At 42.2% G+C, this 19,289-nt stretch overlaps 1 protein-coding gene across 6 annotated transcripts in view; it reads left to right on the top strand.

The window, feature by feature from the left end:
* The window catches only part of PRICKLE2 (prickle planar cell polarity protein 2), a 287,974-nt gene that overhangs the window by 207,255 nt on the left and 61,430 nt on the right, over positions 1-19,289 (top strand). For all 6 annotated transcript variants that reach the window (XM_037019311.2, XM_073230839.1, XM_017666482.3 and 3 more), the window contains one exon: positions 242-425. In XM_037019311.2, the coding sequence (XP_036875206.1) occupies positions 242-425 (184 nt within the window). The remainder of the gene's footprint in view (positions 1-241; positions 426-19,289) is intronic.

Genomic DNA, 19,289 nt, shown 5'->3' with positions numbered 1-19,289 from the left:
TTTAAACATCCTCTGCTTCCCCGGCTTCTGACCTTCCAAAGAGGCAGTGCCGCATGCGAAGCGCCACGCCTTCGGCAAACACAGACGTGCCGCGAAGCGCTGCCTTAGAGGCTCCTGCCAAAAGCCAGTTGCCAAGGAATGCGTTTTATGGTTTGGGATCCAAGCGCTGGTGACTGGCAGGCCAGGCGAAAGAATGGTTCCCTCTGCCTGCCTTCTCACCCCCTGCCTTTGCCGCTTGCAGGAAGATCTGCCTGCACTGCAAGTGCCGTCAGGAGGAGCACATGGTGACGGTGATGCCCCTGGAGATGGAGAAGACGGTCAGCAAACTCATGTTTGACTTCCAGAGGAACTCGACTTCGGACGACGACTCGGGCTGTGCCTTGGAGGAGTACGCGTGGGTCCCGCCGGGACTGAAGCCTGAGCAGGTACCATCCTCGATGTAAGGGCGACTGTGGGCTGGGGCTTTCACCGCTGTCCTGCTCATCCTTCCTCGTTCTAGCTCTCGGAAGGAGGAGTTGACTGTGCTGCTTCGAGAGGTGGTTGGGCTGCAGAAGTTGGCGACGTCTGGGATCCTAGTGGGGAACGAGGATGGGGAGTGAGGAAGGGAAGCAAGACCGAGCCTTGTCGGGACCCTTGCTGATTCATTCTGTATTGCCCTTATTAACTGTTAGCAAAAGCTTTTCTAGAAACTTCTCAGAAATGTTGGCTTTGAAACATTAAAGAATGAAACTTCATTTTTGAATTGGAAAGGGGAGTTCTACCCTGGTTGTGAATCTTAATGTCAAGAATGAGGAAATAGGGTTTCACCTTATTCTTCCCGTGACATATGTTGTATTTAAATATTCAGTTTGGCCCTACTTTGCAAAAAAAGACATCCACTTTTCCTGCAGTATTTGGCAGCTGTTAATATAATTGGTTCAATTGGATGAAACTGGTTTCTTTCTCTTTTGCTGCATTTTTCACCGTGATATACAGCCTCTGCTTTGTATTTCTTGGTGCTTGGAGTTTTCTATACCACCAGCCTCATGTTAGTTCAGAAGCCCCTCTCTAAGATGGATATTTTCATGATCTTCCCTGTATGTCTTTGAGAAACAGGTTTACCAAAATCCTAAGTGTTCAGCTACTATTTGTGTTCCTCTGACACAGAAAATGTCTTTCTCTGAACATCTTCCCTGTCTGACAGAATGTTTTGAAGCTTAAAAAAAAAGTCCTGAAATTTTAAGTCGGGACCTTTAGATGTGATAACACTTTTACAAAAAGTTCTTTATGATTAAGGAAGACCCAAAAATTCGCCATCAACTAAGGAGTCAGGCCCTGATAAGATCCATCTGCTTAGCCATTTCTCATTTTCTTCTTTAAGTATTGAGGCTGCAAATTGGCAGATGAAATCAAGCACACAGGCAGAATTTGTTAAGCTAGCAAAGTATTGTTCAAAATTTTAAATTTGTTTTTGATACTTAAAAATCAGAAATTTTTATTTAAAGGTTCACATTCCTCTTTTTGAAAATGGGAGGATCTGGAATCTCATTCCTGCAAGGATTGGTGTGCCAGCCATTGAGTTGAGTGCTGACCATTCTTTTTAGACAGAGTTTGGTCTCTCCAAGTCACCCTAAGTCTCCACTAAGCTCATTTCCTTTTTTTCTGTTACTTTTCTAAGCCCTAACACCCTTCAGTTTTGTGATCTATGTTCTAATTCTTACTAGGAAGAAAATGTCTTAGTATAGAAACATTCACAGGAAATAATTCCCATGAGAAGGGAAGGGCATTCTGTGTTGAGATACTAGCAGGAAGAAATAAGATTATTTTCTCTCAGTTTGTAGGTTAAGGCTATATCTTTTTTTTCTTCCGTTTTAGTAAAGATTATATTATTAAACAATAAGTTACAAAAGAATGAGAGTATTTGATAGAGTCTGTCTGGAAAATCAAATGAGGTGGTGGGTGACTGAATATCTTTGTTTGACATCATCAATCTACTGCCAGTATTTGAGCAGTGAGGTTTCACACCTGGATACATCTGTGAGCTTGTTTCATTTTCTTGGCAACCTCATTTCCAGCAGCTTCTAAGACACCCATCTTTCTTTGGTTCACATGCTTCCTGCTAAATTGGGTCTTGAAATTCCAAAGTCAAGCTGTTTTCAGTTCCCTGCTAAGGTAGTCTCAGCACTGTATGATGTTCAGATTCAGAGAAGCTTTTCGATTGGTCCAAGAGAACAGACATTTGCAGAAGCTAGGGTCTGAGTTAAATTCACCAATTCCAAAAGTGAGTGCTGATGGTAATTTGGGAGGCCACTTGACTCATCCAAAATGAACGTCTTTGGAAAATATAAAACAACTTTTCTTTGATTTGTTTTGAAAGAAAATGATTAACACTGTTAAACAAGTGGTTTGAATTGTGTCAGATGAAAGGATGTTCCTGTCTCCTATGATTCTACTGTTCTTTGGTTGTCTCTCTTCCCTGCTCCTACTCAAACCTGTATGACACAGATGATTAAAAAAGGGAAATTGCTCTCTGGAGTGAGACTCCCTCTTCAAGCTATTTGAAGGGCTCTGTATTTGCCTAACAAATTCTGAGTCTATATTAAAAGTGTATGAAGGGATCATATTGCATGAAAGAAATGGGATTCAAGATTTTAAATTTTTATATCTTTTAAAGTCTATTACTTATAGAACTTTTTATAGACTTCAGGACTCTTTAAAAGCTGTCTAATATGTTCTAAGATTAGGAAAACTTGAGACCCTAAATGCCTTTCACTAATATATTTAATACCATATTAGTTGTCTCTGATTTAGAAAAACCATTTTTCTATCAAGAGAACTATAGTGACTGTTCAAATGCTTTGTGTTGGAAGCAAAATGCTAAAGGTTAATTAGGGTTGAGAGTCGTGTGCTTTCATTTTTGTTAGGAACTTTTCATTTCACTCCCTGATCTTGGGGTTGGCAGTGTACTTCCAAGTGACACTCTTTATTATTCCATTTCTTCTGAGAAACACCTTCAATTAAAAATAATGCAAACAAAAGGCACCACCCACTTAGGGAGGTAATCTTGCATGTGAGCATTTAACATTGGAAAGATCTACTAGCTGCAAAACCCAACCTTCTTAAAACTGTGTGAAGAATAGCAGGTGAGGCCAGAAAGGAAAGTCATTGATGTCATGATTTTTAATGACTGGACTGAAAAGAACCAAAGAGGTTACTCACATCCTTTGCCTCTGCTCACTCCACGCACGGTGTGTTAATGTCGTTGGGAGAGTCCTGCAGGAGAAGGACTGAGAGCTGGAGTTTGCGCTGATGGACCCTCTGAAGTCATCCGTCAGGACACAATTTCTCTTCTGACTCCAACAGTTAATAGTGTGTGCCCTGTCTCCTGGAGATGGCATGGTGATAAACTTACAGTAGCTGATACTACAGGAGATACTTTGGAAAATATTTAATAAGCTACAAGAAAGGCACACAGTAGGTAAACAGGGTTTCTCTACCTCAGCACTCCTGGCATTTGGGGCTGGGTGATTCTTTGCTGGTGGGGCCTCCCTGTACAGTGCAGGGTGTTTAGCCCCATTCCTAGCCTATACCCCCCAAATGCCAGTAGCCCGCACCACCCCTTCTCACCCCAACCCTGGGATAACCAAACGTGTCTCCAGGTAGTGCCCAGTGGCCCTGGGGGATGGGTTGGACGCCCTGATTGAGAACCACTGGGTGGAGGTGATGGTAAAACCCAGAGGATCTGTCAGCAAAATTCTGGCCCAATCAAGACATAAAAGGATGACTCAATTCAGTAAACACTTATTTGAGCACCTACGTTGTTCTAGCTCTGGTACATTAGCTGCTGGCTTGTAACATAGCCAAGCATTTGGAGAGTGAAAAAGTGGTGATCCCAAGCTGCTGCAGCTTCCAAGGCACACCTGCCGTCTTCCACAAGTCAAAACAAGAATTGGAGGGGCTTGAGGAAGAGGTGGGGCGGGTGAATCCCCTTTTGTTCTCCAAAACAGAAATTGCTTTTTCCTTTTGTATAGGGAAGACTGGATCATTGTGGAGTATGAGGGCTGTGGAGAAAATATGGGACATCTAAGAAAGTAGATAAAAATCTCTCATAATTCCACCAACCAAGGAAAATTGTTTTCCAACCTTATTTGCATGCATGTAGCAGGTATCTGTGTATAGAGGACTAACTTCCTGTTTTGTTTTGGACAAAAATATGATGATGCTCTCCACTCATACTTACTTTTTTTTTTCCATGTCATGTGTTGTGAACATTTTTCTGTACTAGTATGTTTAGATCCAGAAGAGCCTTTGCAACAATCGAAGTCTCCTAACCTGGAGGGGATCCATGCACCACTAGGGGGCGTCGGGAAGTATCTGTTCAGAAGGGGGTGGTTGTCAAAATGACTCTGCTAGCATTTGAATGGGTAGGGGCTTGGGATGCTAAACAACCTAAAAAGTATCAGATGATGCCGCCCAAGGGAGAATCCCAGTCCCAAATGCCAGGGGAACCAGCACCGAGCAACCCTGAGCCGAAGGTTTATTTTTGAGCGTGTGTGTTGGTGGCAGTTTCCTCTATGTTAAATAAGGTGTCAGCAGCCAGCGTTCCTGTGCACTTGCCAGCTCCTCTCCTTAGGGACAGTTCACAGAGCTGGAGTGCTCATGGGTAAACCTCTTTAAGGCTTTTAGCTCACTGTGCCAAACTGCCGTCCAAAAAGGTGCCTCGAGTCCCTCCAGGACCCAGCACAGTGCCTGACACATGGCGATTGTGTCTGTCTGTAAGACGGGCAGATGACCAGGAACCTCTGCAGCAGCAGAAAGGTTCCGGGTCGCCTCGCCCTGGAAAGAGAAGCCTTTAGAATGGTTTTCTGCATAAAGGAGCCCTCTGTCATCAGTCTGTCTGCTCCCTGCACTCCTCTTAAAGGTACAAGTTCTGAGCAGATGCCCCGAACCGTCCCAATGCCTCATGGCTTCCTTAGCTTACAAAGGGGCAGGCGATGGACGGCGAGGGACTGAGCTCCAGCACCTGTCCGTGGCAGCACTCTGGCTCTGAGATGGGTCTGGAACAAGGTCGGGGCAGCCACGCTGGAGGTCTGGCAGAAGCCCTTTGGGTTTCCAAACCAGCAAGCCACTCATGTCCCAGTTTGAACTGGGAGAGTCTCGGGAGGCAGCATGGCCCAGTGGGAACGGCATCGCTTCTTGGGTCAGGCAAATTCAGCTGCTGTGCCATCCCTTTCTGATTTCAGGAAAATTGTTCAGCTTCCAAGAGCCTCAGCTTCCTCCTGATGATGATGAAGGTGATGGAGAAAAATTGTTAAGCTTTCATCATACACTTATGTGCCCACCACCATTTTTAACTTTGGGTGCATTATCATGTTTAATTCTCATGACAACCTTACTTGGTAATTACTATTCCTGTCTCTGTTTGAGAGGTGAGTGAAGCAAGGTTCAGAGAAGTTTAAATAACTTTAAATAACATGCCCAAGATCACGGAGCTGAGCAGCAGAGACGGATTCAATCTCAGACCGCCCGACTGGGAGCTGATACTCTCAGGCCTGATCAGGGCGGCAGATGAGGGGGCGTGTCAAAAGGTAGTGCAGCGTCTGCACACAGCAGTTGCTCGATAAAATGGTTGTTTCTTTACCACCCTCGTGTCAAGCTGTAGTGAGTGACCTGATGGCTGGCAGCTGCCTTGAGCAGGCAGGAGGAGGAGGGGGGACATCTGACTGTCCAGGGTGGAGGAAGGGTGTGTGGGAGTGGCGGAGTGGGGGTTAAGCACAGAGGGAACGGGCATCCTGGCTTCCATCTCAGTCTTCTCAAAGGCCTTGGCTAAAATCATTCTGAATTCTGCCGATACAGCAACCTTTCCGTTCCGGATGTCTGCTGTGGGATAGTTGTAACAGTGCAGCTTCTTTCTGGGGAAGTTCTGACTCCCCTAAGCCGGGGCAGCTTGGACAGGGGCCCAGAGGGGGCCACCTGACCCTGAGTTCTCTGATGCCCCAAGCAGGCGTCAGGGTTGTCTGCTCAGGAAGTGAGCCCTGCCTCCCACCTTGTTCAGCGCCCGAGGCCTCCTGCAACATCGCTGTCCCTGGGCCTGTGAGAAGTGAGTCCCTGGGGCATTCTCTGGAGGCCACTCGGGGTGCAAAGAGAACCTTCCCACAAAGGGTACCCTACAAACCCCCTTTTGGAGATCAACAGGGCAGCGTTCCAGCAGGCTGGCTCCCTGCTCTGGCCTTCAGAGCCTCCTGAGGGCCAGCCTCTGATGAGCAGGTTTCCTGGCAGCATCGCACTGGACTGTGTCCCCTTAGGAGAGCACAGGGACTGGATCAGTGAGGATGCCGGGGGGAAGGCATGCTGACTAGGCTCTGTTCATTCGTTCTTTCATTCCCTTGTTACCAGATATCTAGTGTGTACCTACTCTGTGTCACACACTGTTCCAGGTCCTGGGGATAAAACAGTAAAGATAATTATGGTTTCTGCTCCATTAATTGTAAGAGGGGGTTTGTTGAGACATAAATCAGTAAACAAATGATCAAGAAAATTCAAGATTGGGATAATAAGAGAATAATAATATTAATACTGATATGAACACTTAGTGAAATCTTACATTGGCCAGGCATTACCCGAAGGGCTCTACAAGTTGTGTCTCCTTTAATCTATACTATGAAGAAAATACAGCAGCCTCTGTGATAGTGGACATGGGCCTGGAGTGCTGGAGAGACAGGCTAATTTAGGAGGTAGGTCAGGGAGAGGCCCTCTGGGGAGGTGACGTTTGAGCTGCTACTGAATGAGATGAGGAAGCTTGCCCTGCGGAGGTCTGGCTCATTGCGGAGGTGAGAGCAGTCCCCTGTGTGAGGCTCAGAAGTGCCTGAAGACAGTACCCACCTCGTATTTGCATGAAGAGTCTGGGAAGGTGCTAGGGGGCGGTTTGGGGAGGCACGGAGGGGCCCGCACAGGGTCCTACTCTCGCCGGGGCTTCACAGACACGGAGACTGGTAAATCCCACTGCGACACCTGTCCCTGGGGAGGGAGCCCCCCAGCCATCACCGGCTGCGTCTGCCTGCTGGTGGGGACAGGGCAACTGAGGTGACTAGCTTCCACTTGCCTGAGTGCGCAGCGGATGGTACATAGACATTTACATGAGCCCCTTTGGTGAGATGTCTTGCCTTCCAAAGTGTGAGCCTCTTGGAGGGAGACATACATCGTCCAGTCTACCATTACATGCCCAGTGCCTAAAATAATGCCTTACCTCTATTCGTTATTTAATAAACGAAAGTAACATGAATACACAATCACATTTAATCTTTGTACAGAGTTCTTCATTTTTCCAGTGAATACCTTGCAGCTCAGAGAGGACCAGAAACCTGATGAGGATGGCACAGCTCATCAGGGGCAGAGCCAGGATTCACACTGGCCATCTGTCCAACCCCAGTGATCATTTGGGCTTCTCTTTCTCCACCACTCTCTTCCATGACAGTCCACCCAGGATGTCAGACGTGGCAGCCAGCGTGGCGTGTTTTGGAAGAGAGAGCAGCGTGTGTCCCACAAGGCTCTTTCATTTTTAGGGATGGAAATGTCTCTGAATCTCGGGTTGACCCTGGTGACTAAGGAATTCCTCTTTTCCCCGCTTCCAGTTTCCGCATTGCCGTAGGAAGCACAGCCCTACCTTGAAAGGCTGGTTCTCCCCATAGACAATGGCTGTTTGTCTCTGTATCGCCTCAGCCTTTTATCCTGGCTAGGTGCCCACATGGTGAAAATATTTCCTGTACTTCCTCCAGTGGCCCTCATGTCCCTTGTACAGTGTCACACACCTGGGCACTCGACAGTGATATTCTTTCATTCAGCAGATATTTATGGAGCACCAGCTATATACCAGGCACTTTTCCAGAAACTGAGGGGCAACCACAAAGAAACAAAAAAGTATCCCCCCCTTATAGAAAATACAGGTTGTCCACTAGGATGTGGATGATGCAGGCAAATTCACAATGGAATGAACGAGAGACTTTCAGAGAGTAAGGAATGCTGGGAAAGCAATAAAATGGGGTGATTTGATTTAGAGCCAGCATTGGTAAACTTTTTCTGTAAAGAGCCAGATAATAAATAGTCTAGGCTTTGTGGGAGAGACAGTTTCTGCACAAATACCCAACTCTGATGTACTGCGAAAGCTGTCATAGACAATAGGTAAATCTGGGGGTATGGCCATGTGTCAATAAAACTTTATTTACATGAACGAGCAGGGGGCCTGATTTCAGCTGTCATGTGCTGGATTTAAAGAATCTGCTTTGGGTGGTGTGATCAATGAAAGCCTCTTTGAGGAGGTGGCATTTGAGCTGAGTTGTTACTTGGAGTGATGGTTAGATTACCCACCATTAGTCAGCTTAGCCCAGAGGTTTTCAAAGTGTGGTTTCCACACCAGTAGCATTACTATTACTTGGGAACTTATTTAAAAATACAGATTGTTTAAGCTCTCCCCCAGACCTACTAAACCAGAAGTGTGGAGGTGGAGCCCAGCAATCTGAACAGGGCCTCTGGGTGGTCCTATGCCAAAGTTTGAGAACCCCTGCTGTGGGGTAATAGAAACATCACAGCGCTGGAGACACATAGAGCCAAATCTTGGCCCTACCACTTATGCACTGTCGAACCTTGGATGCCCTGAGCTTGAGTTGTTGTGTCTGTAAAATGAAAGGTCTTAAGCTGAGTCAGAAGTAGCTGTGAAGACTAAAGAAATTATTGTGTGAAGAGCCTGAGAGGTGCTGACCCATAATAGATCTTGTGAAATGGTAACCAGTGTCATCACCACCATCTTTATTTGGGTCTTCAAGACACTGAAGCAGATTTGTCTGTGGGCAGTGGCAGGGTGATTCCCAGAAGCCATCCCCTGCCATCCCCAGTATCTTGCCCCTGACTGACGTTCCCTGACAGTGGCCTAATAAGTACAAGGCTGTTTGTTAAAGGAGAATTCAGGATGCTTTCAAAATCCTTTCACTGGTCCAGCTTCTCAGCCCTCTCCTTGGCCTGTTACCCCAGAAGATGCTCCAGTCCCTGTTCTTTGGAACCATGAATTCTCAGCTGTGAGTCTCCACTGGGCTGGGGCCACAGTGCCAGGCACCCAGCTCTTCCATTCGCTTTTAGGCCATTGACAGTTTGTTCTTTGCATGTGAGAAGATTTTCAGACCAAGAGGAACACCAACAGTGGCTGGCCAGTGTGAGGGAAGGGAAAGAAGAATGGCAAAGTAGTTCATCTCTCCAGGCCTGCTGGGTGGTTCTGGTTCATAGGGAGGGAATGCACAATCTAAAACCCACACAAAAACCATCATTAGACTCACCAGCCATTTGCAGTGTCATCTTCATTTCATGACTCCATCAGCACATGCTGAGCTCAAAATGGAATTTCATGACTGCAGAGACGCATGCCTCTCCCGCTGGATTGGATTGAATTTCTTCTAAGCTGGCTCTCCTGAGTTTGTTTTCGCTGTCTGTTTTCAGTTCGCTGTGACAGATGAGTGGAGAAGGGAGGCTAGGAGATGGGAGGAGGCCCCCAAGCAATCTCCTGAACGGTTCTCAGGAAACCCATCGCACGAACGATGCTGTGTTTATCTTGGCTGCAGACATGCGCTGACGTCATCAGATGTCAGTGGGCAACATGCCCGTGTGTGCAGCGTTCAGGAACACTGCCTGTTAATGAACTTGTTTTCAATGCAGCTGTCAGAGAAGGGACTGGAACCTGGGTTCAGGCTTGAGGGCCTCCGCCAGATGAAGTCAGCAGCCTCAGGGCCAGATTCCTTGTCAAAGCTTGCATGCAGAATGTGGGGCCCAGAGAAGCCAAGGCTCATTTGCAAATGCAGGAAGGGATACCTACCCTTGGAGTTCCCAGCTGTCAGGACAAATGGCCCCAAGCTTTACAGTAAATGCATTCTGAGATCCTCAGGATTGGGAGTGGGCCCCCAGACTTGGACTTCCTGCCTGAGTTCACAGCTGCACATCCTTCCTGCTGACCGAGCAGCCTACACTGTGGGCTGGCATGGCAGCTGATTTACTATCAAGATGATCTCTTCTGCCGGAGGACTCATGAGGTATTTGGAGTAGTTTCACGGGATGGACAAATGAATCTGCCATCAAGCCAACTAGTAACAACTTCCTCCACCTATCCATCCATCTGTCCATACGTTCATTCATTCCCTTATGCACTCAGCCGTTTATTCATTTGATAGTTATTTACCACTTACCCATTATGTGCAAACCTTAGTCTAACTGTGATTTCAGTGCAACCATTTTCCAGGTCCAGCATAAAAGCCAGAGCTTGCCGGCACATCTTGACATTGCCTTTGTGTGGCACGTTCTCATTCCCAGGCATATGTAGACAATCCTTCTTTGTGAAAAAGCCACACAGACTTCAGGCTTTGTACTAGTCTCTTGTGGCTTCTATCTTGTAAGTACCTGTTCTCCTGAGCTCAGGGTATAAGCTTTGATACTAACTTCAGTGTTCAGTCCTAGCTGTGCTGCTCTTGAACATTGGCCAACTTTATCTACCTCTGTGAGCTTTCATTTCAATATCTGAAAAACAAGAGTATTGTTCTCTAACGATAGTATGGTTGTAAGGATTGAGTGAGACAGTACTTTAAGTATGGAGCCTTAAAAATGGCTGCATTTAGCTTTCATTTTAATAATTCCAAATTGGAAGCATCCCAAATGTCCAGCAATGAATGAATGGATAAAAAAATTATGTCCATACGGTAGAATACTACTCTGCAATTAAAAGAATGCACTCTCGATATATGCAGGAATGTGAATGAATCTCACAATCATTATTCTGACTGAAAGAAGCCAGACCAAAAAAGTATATCCTGTATGATTCTATTTATATAAAACTGTAGAAAATTCTAACCAATCTATAGTGATAAAAAGCAGATTAGTAGTTACCTGGGGACAGGGGAGAGAGAATAAGAGAAATGACAAACGGGCAAAGGAAACTCTTGAAGGTAATAGATATTTCCACTTTCTTGACTAGGCTGATGGTTTGGTGCATGTATAACATATATATATATATACATATACACGCACATATATGTCAAAATTTATCAAATTGCATACTTTGAATATGCATAGATTATTATATTTCAAATACTTCTATAAAGTGATGAATGAATGAATGAATTAAGTTACTCTTTAGCAGGTAGGAAGATAAACATCCTCTCCTACGGATCATGGAGTCTTCCTAAAGTTCCATGGTTGGCTCATGAAATAACTGAGCCTTTTGGCCAAGTACTGACAGAAAGAATTTGCTCAGTATTAATTATGCACAATAAAAAGGAGATTTGGGACAGAACCTCATCAACAGCCAGATGGATGGCACTAAAAACTGAGTTTCACAGACTGGTTCATTTCATCATCTCTGTAAATTCCCTAGGAAGGTGCCTAGCATGTATTTGGCACTTCATAAATAGTGGTGGTAGTTGTGACTGGTCTGGCAATTAGAAAGACAGATTAAAACTCAGTGATCATATCTCACTAAAGGAAGCTAATTATTCAAGCCATTTCTGAACCTGCATTTTCTGAGCCAAAAGGATACATTCGTAAGCTCTCAGCTTGGGAGGGGATCAGGTCCACCACGTACAGGTGTACAGTTTGTGTACTGCACAAAGATGCCTGGGAGTTTTGGAGTCTGAGATTTACCTGGGCTCTGACGACTCCCAAAAGAAAGGACATTTTGTTTAACAGAAGCTTTGTTTCACAGAGCCTTGTGGCTTCTCTGACCATGATGCAGGGCTTTGTCTTCTGAGATTGGGGGCTTGCTTTTTCTAATTTATAGTTGGGAAGGGTGTCTTTCTAATTTACATAAAGTTACCAAAAAGTCTAGCAACCACCTGGAAAGGACCGTAAACATTAACTATCCTAGCTCAGTGAGGACATTTTCATTCCTTTCCTCTGCAGTCCCTGAGTCCTGGGAAACCTCCTTTCTGATGCTTGCCAGAGGGTGTTAGGATAAAGAGTCCCCCATCCTCGCTGGCATTGAGTGATTGCCAGGGGGAAGGAGGGGTGTTATAATTTCTCGAGTTTCAGTGGTCAAGACTGAATACTTCAGGCCCTCGTCTATTCTCTCCTTCCTCTTCCATCATTTTGCAAATCATTGCTGGTATCACAGCCTTGGACAGACAAGCAAGCAGGAAAAAGAACTGAAATGCCAACCAACTAATTTTGTCAACCACTTGGCAACTCTGTTCATGTTGTTTAAGGGACAGACTCAAGTCAAATTATGTGGATACAGACTCAAGTCAAATTATGTGGATAAATTTGCAGTTGGTCTTCTGCATGGTTTTGAAGCAGCCATCCTCTTCTGGACCCCATTACTGTGTGGATAATCAAGAATTCATCTGGATGGCGAATATGACATGGGAAACAGCTTTGCTGCAATGTGGTCAATGTGTGGTCTTTTCTAAGCATAGGGATTGAAAGTCATGGCTGTGGTATCATAGACATCTGGGACCTGAACTAATTCAGCCACTGTCTGGCTATATTTATGATTCGAGCAAGTTATTTCACCTTGGTGAAGTCATTTTTCCTCATATAAAAAAATGACGATAGTAATGGTTCCTTCCTTATAGGGCCACTATTACAGGCCTTAGCATTTCAAGATGCATTAGATGTAATTGCTAGTTGGAAGGGTGAAATGATGTGAAAACATTTTTCTTCGAAAGGATCTGGGAAAACAAAAGTCATCTAACTCTGAAGCTCTTATCCAGAGACTGGGGAGAAGTAGTCAGGAGATGGGGGGAGGGGAAGAACTATGGAAATAAGACTGCAGAAATTATTGAACCTAAACCTTACTTTTGATGCTTAAGAAAACAATCTCAGAGAAAGTATATGACTTGCACATTGTCACATAGAACCAGAATATAGGGAGCAGAGTTAATTTACATCAGCACCCTTACAACATCAGGGGAAAATACCTACGGACTGTAGATGAGGCAGATATACAGAAAAGGAGTCCAGAAAGTTGTGAATCAGAAAACTTGTTTCAAACAGTGGTCTTCATGACTTTTGTTAGCACATTCTAGCTTTTGTTCCACATTTGGAAAATAAGGATGTGAGATCTTTTCTTCCTGATATAAAATAAAAAATAAATAAGATAGTGTTTCCAAATCATTAGGGAAAAGGTCATAGAGTTAATGAACAATAATAACTGTTGATATAATATACTCTGTAGCCTTCATAATTTCGGATATTTTTGATGTATTGAAGTATGAGAGAGGCATCTGGAAATCTCTCACTGTATTTATAGATTTCTTTTTCCTCACATTTCTGTTTTTGGTTTATATATTTTGGGGCTATATTTTTGGGTGCCTCTAGGTTTATGATTATACAATATTTTTTAAAGATTTTTTCCTTTATTGTTTTGTAACATCCCTTTTTAATATTTTTTGCCTTTAATTTACTTGAATATGAAAATCATTTTTATGGTCCTTCAAAAGTTTATAAATAGCAGCATTAATAATATTTTCCAGGAATGTAAGTAGTGAACTGGTGACTATTACAAGGTGGCCAAATTGTATCACTGTTATTCTTAAATGACCAAGTATCTCTTAATCATTTGATCATTGTATCAAATTTGATTTATCAAATCAATCTATTTATCCTTCCTACGTATATTTACTTAAGTTCTCATTTGTATGGTATACTTGGCACACTAGCTTTCTTTTGGTGAGTAATTGCAAGACTATACTTTTTCTTCCCTTTATTTCATCTGTTTCTTATGTGCTGTTTTAAACAAGCAGCATTTGATGGATATTGTGTTTTTGTTTTTAATCCAGATTGGTAATCCATCTTGTAATTGATGGATATATTTGCATTTATTATAACTTAGATAATTATTACTACCACTTTTTTTTCTCTTTGCCACTTTTCTCCCTTTGCTTTTTCTTACCTTCTTCACTTCTGTGTTTTAATGAGGCCTTCCCAGATTACTTAATTTTCCTTTCTTGTTGGAAAGCTCTAGAATGTAATTCTAATCCTGAAGTGGTTACACACTATTTCTCAACATCCAGCCACACTGGGTCCTTCTCCTCTCGTCAGATATCCTGAGCTGCTTCCAGCCTCAAGATCTTCACACTTGCTGTACTTCATGCCTTGCTTCCTCGCTTCATTTTTTTTTTAGCAAACAACAGAGTTTATGTCTTCCTTCTAATTATGACAGCAGCCTTTTAGTGCCATTTCTCAGATTAGTCATGAAAGATTCTTTTTCTACCATCTTGAATAGCCTGCATCTCAATATACTTTTGAGCCACATCACCTGACCTTAAGTTCATAGATGCTTAAGCCTAAATAAAATACAATTTTGGATAGTATCCCATCAATACTAATATTTTTAAGATCATTTTATGTCCATCTTTACATCTTTATTCCCTTTACCACAGGTAAGAACTGATTCTGAAACTCCCCATTTTCATAGTTCTACATCCTCAAAAAATTAACAATTAAGACTTTTTTTTTCCTTTTTCATTCATTTTCTGCTGGTTTCCAAACCAGGTGTAGCGGAGTGTTCAGTAGCATAACTAAAACAATAGGAAAGAATGCTATAGGCAACAAAGGGAAAGGAGATCATTATACCAGAAGACCAAGATTCAGAAATCCAAGATTCAGCTGAAACTAGGTATTGTTGATGGCTAACCACATAACAATATGTGCAGTTTGTTTTTGTTTCTGTTTTTTGATGAGACTCGGGTAGCATGTGGGTGATCATTGTTTTAGCCTGGATGTCAGGAAGGTCAGGATACTGGAGAGTGGCTGCCAGAACTAGGTGAGTTTGAGTCAGTTGATACTGAGTTCTCTTCTCTTGCAATTATTGACTAACACATTTGGTGGCTTCTCATGCCACTCCTGGAATAATCAATCAGAAGAGTGACATGAGCTAGGAAGAGGTCTATGTGATGGGAATTGTATGAGCCATAAAATGTTGAGTCACTGCACGGAGGCTGAAAATTCAGAAGACATAACCAATTACCAATGGCAATTTCATTGCATGGATCTTCTTAGTGGAAACGTACTGTGATCAATGAGTTCCTACATCCTCTCACTTGTTGTAGATCCTAATGGCTGGGGCCAGTGTCTCTTCTGCAATCTTTAGCCATCTTATTATAAACAGGAGGAAAGTTGCTTATAGAAGAACGTAAATGTAAGTGTAAAGATATTGTCTGATTCATTTTTTTCCCACTGATTTTCATCATAATTTCAGAAAAGTTTTACCACAGAACATTTGGTCCCAGCATATAGTAAAAATGACCATCAAGTAGTCAAATTTACAGATGCTAAAGGAAAATGGTAGTTGCCAGAAGGTGAATGAAGGGGCTTTGAGGAGCTAGTGGTCAATGGGTACGGAGTTTTAGTTTGGGAAGATGAAAGAATTGTAGAGATGGTTGCCCAGCAATGTATTTAATGCCACTTAAATGGTGAAAATAGTAAATTTTATATGTTTTTTGCCCAGCAATGTATTTAATGCCACTTAAATGGTGAAAATAGTAAATTTTATATGTTTTTTGCCACAAAAATAAAAAAGCATGTGAAATAAAATTAAAATAATAAAAATTTAAAATATACTCTCAAGAATCAGAGCAGTCACTTCAAGGACCATAGTGGCCTTTGTCAGAGCTGAACCTGAACACATTAACTTCTCCTACAAAGATCAAAGAAAAACAGTTTGTCAAGCCTGAGTCAGTTATATGATTCTTACTATATAACATTCAAATAACACAGTTGATCTCTATCTTCTTTGGAATTCCAGTTAGTCCACGTGCCTTTCATGATGAAGCAGCCACTCTAGCCTGTTTATTATTCAAAGCTTTTGCAGGAATCTCAAGCTTGAAGAATGAACTGTGGCTACATTGGTCGTTGATTTATCACATACTCAGAGCAGAGTGTAATCCTGTGACTGGTTTATGGAGACAGTGAGTTAAGTGGAAAGAGAATGAGCTTTGAAGTCAAACCTAAATGTGAATCCTGACTTAGCCCTTCACTCCTGAACAGGCCAAATAAGGTATAATCTAGTTGATCCTCACTTTTCATTGACTAATTTGCAGATTCACCTACTTATTAAAATTTGTTTGCAACCCCCAAATCAATGCTATTTTTGCAGTCGTGGCATGTGCAGGAAAAGGGAGGAAAATTTGAGTTACTCAGTTTGTACCTTGCCAGCTGACCTTGAACAAGGCAATCTTCTTTTGTTTCAACTCTCTTAAAATAAGCAAGCATGCTCTTCATCATCTGTTTAATGCCACATTTTTTACATTCATGCTTTTTGTTGGTGATTTTGCTGTTTAAAATGGCCCTCAAGTTTAGCACTGAAATGCTGTTTAATGTTCCTGAGGGCAAGAAGGCTGTGAGATTATGGAGAAAATGCATGTATTAAATAATGTTTAGTCAGCATGAGTTACAGTGCTGTTGACTGTGAATTAAACGTTAATGTGTCAACATTATATATTAAATAAGGTGTCCTTAAACAGAAACACATATAAAAGGTCATGGATTGATCCATTTACAAAACGTGACCCAAGGGTGGCAAAATCTAGCCCTGTATTTCCCCCAGAAGCAACGGTTTAGTATTAACTTCTTCAGTGTTCGCTGTGACTTTATAGAACATAACCACCATGAATAATGAGAACTGAATCTTCTTCCCTTTCCAAATGGTGAATGTCTTACTCACTCATCACTCCATGCTTTGCCTGCTGCGGTGGGGATGAGGGCTGTTCTCAAAGGATTGGCTCCCTCCTCTCCCAGGCACAGAAGCGGGTGGTATACGTTCACCCTCATGCCATAAAAGGCAATGAAATTCTGATAGATGCTACAGTGTGAATGAACCTTGAAAACATTATGCAAAGCGAGTAAGTTAGACACAAATAGCAAAAGTCTGTGTGATTCCATTTAGATGAACTCTCTAGGCTAGGTAAATTCATAGAGGCAGAAAGTAGGTTAGAGCTTTTCAGGGGCTAGAAGGAGAGAGAAGTCAGGAATTATTGCTTAATGAGTAGAGGGTTTCTGTTTGGTGACACAAAGAAGTTTTAGAAATAGGTGATGGTTGTACCTCACTGTGATAATTAATACCACTAAATTGAATGCTTTAAAATGATTAAAATGGCACATCTTATGTATGTTTTACCACAATAAGAAACATTTTTAAATTAAAAAACAACTGTGGTACAAAGCCAGTGATAGTCTGGTTATGCTTGTTACTGGGGCATAATGTAGCTCATCCTAACCAAGCCTTCCTTCTGGTCTGTTTCTTTAAAGTGGCATAATCTGGGGCACTTGGAGTTTTATGTCCATATCTAACCTTGAACCTGTAGACTAAGGTATTACCTTCCCAGACCCGTTGGCCTCACAGAACAGGGAAGACTAAATTCTTGCAATTGTATCCACGATACAGTTGAAAATGAATGGAGCAGGGGTGTGACTCAGGCTGAATGTAGCCAGGGTGGTCAGAAATACTTCTTAATATAAAATGGGCTCCTTACTTTTCATACTTCTCCCTGAGTTTGCAATCCTCAGTTGTTTTATTGTGCACAAGCAAGACTGCCTTAGAGGAACTGATTCCAAACAAAGGTCACCTGTATCCTAAAGTGGGTTTCCAACTTTGATCAGCAAACTCCAGTCCACTTAAGAAAGAATTCTTCTTGGAATTACAGCATGTGTCATTATGAATAACTGTGGTCAATTAAAAAGTTGAATTTTTTTCTAGGATTTCTTTTGTTGCTTTCTAAACTTTTAAAAAATAGTTTTACATTACATTGTGGATCTGTACTTAATAATGATAGAGGGGGGGAAATGAACTAATTATGTTGTTCATGAAGTATAGAATCAAAAACATTGATTTAACACAGGAAAGATGCCATAGAGGAAACCCTTAAGGAATGCACCTAGGAAAGAGGTAACCGAAAACTCAGATATTTACTGGGGACACAGGTTGCTAGATGTCTACCCAATGTTAGTGTCTCTTCCTTTCTTAATAACAAAACTTGATTTTATTCTGGGCAACAATATGTTCAACTAAGAATTATATTTCCCAGCTTCTCTTGGAGCTAGGTCTAGCCAAGGGGTTATGAATAGAAGTTGGATAGTTCATTTGCCCCTTGCCCTTTCCCATCTTCTTCCCTGGAACACAGACATGATGGCTGGAGCTTCAGCAGATATTTTTTGACTTGAAGAATAGATGCTACTAACACTTAGAATGGTGGTACAAAAAGCTAAAGCTAGAAAGAGCCTGATGCTGGATGACTTTTACAAAATGCCCTATCAGCCCTATAGCAATATATTTAGGCTGTTATTACTAGCAAACCAGTGTGATTCAAATCTTCAATATTATTGTTATTTCCATAGTAATACTGACCTGACAATTATATTCAGCCTTACAGTTAATAGTGTATTTTTGTTCTGTCATCGCCTTTAATCCTCCCAACTCTGAGAGGTGAGGGCTATTACCCTAGTCTTAGAGATGAGGACATGGAAGCCCAGAGAAGTTAGATAACTTGGCCAAAGTTGCAAACTTAGCATTTGTCATAGTCAAGACTCCAACATGAAATATCAGATGCAGTTTTTTTCTCTTACACTTTAGGTAAATACAACATAGCTGATGTCTGAGTAGCTATCCCAGAAATGGAAGATCTTTTTCATTTTTTAAGTAACAGCCACTGACCTACTAGAGCACAGTTGGCCAATCACATGCTGACTTAAAAAGGAAGATTTTTTTCTAAGGTTTGAGGTGGAATTTTTGTTGCTTTTCTTCATGAACACCTTCAATATGTTCAACTCACATCCTTTTTAACTTTAGAAAATAAAACACCTGCCAATACATAAATGACTTTTTTGTTCTTCGGTTCTGTTTTATGCCAGGAGATTCAAAAAGGAAACAGGAAGGGAGCAAAGATATGTAAAGAAAGGACAATGGAGGAAATGGAGGCAGGGGATCTGGAAAGACTAGGGAGGCTGAAAGCTGTATGTATTTTGAAGTATATGTATGAGCTGAGGTTGATAATCTGGCTTACTTTGCCATTTACTATAATTATCAAAAACAGCTAGTGAGACTTAGACAGCAGACATACCCTTTGAAATAATTCTACGTGTTTACAACTCTTCTGATTTTATTTTCTCTTTACCTTTTTAAAGAGAGTTTGCCAAAGAAACTGAGTATATAAGTTTCTAACAGCTCTTACAACATCACAAGATCCAATTGGTCAGTTTTCAGGAATTTTGTAATACAGCCATCATATATAGACATTAAAAAAATTAATATAAACTTACAATTAAATCATATTAAAAGCAAAGGTAGT

Source organism: Manis javanica, chromosome 3 (genome assembly GCF_040802235.1).
Source record: "Manis javanica isolate MJ-LG chromosome 3, MJ_LKY, whole genome shotgun sequence".
Lineage (NCBI taxonomy): Eukaryota > Metazoa > Chordata > Mammalia > Pholidota > Manidae > Manis > Manis javanica.
The sequence above is the reverse complement of the archived record's forward strand: the minus strand, read 5'-3'. Positions and strand labels throughout refer to the sequence as shown.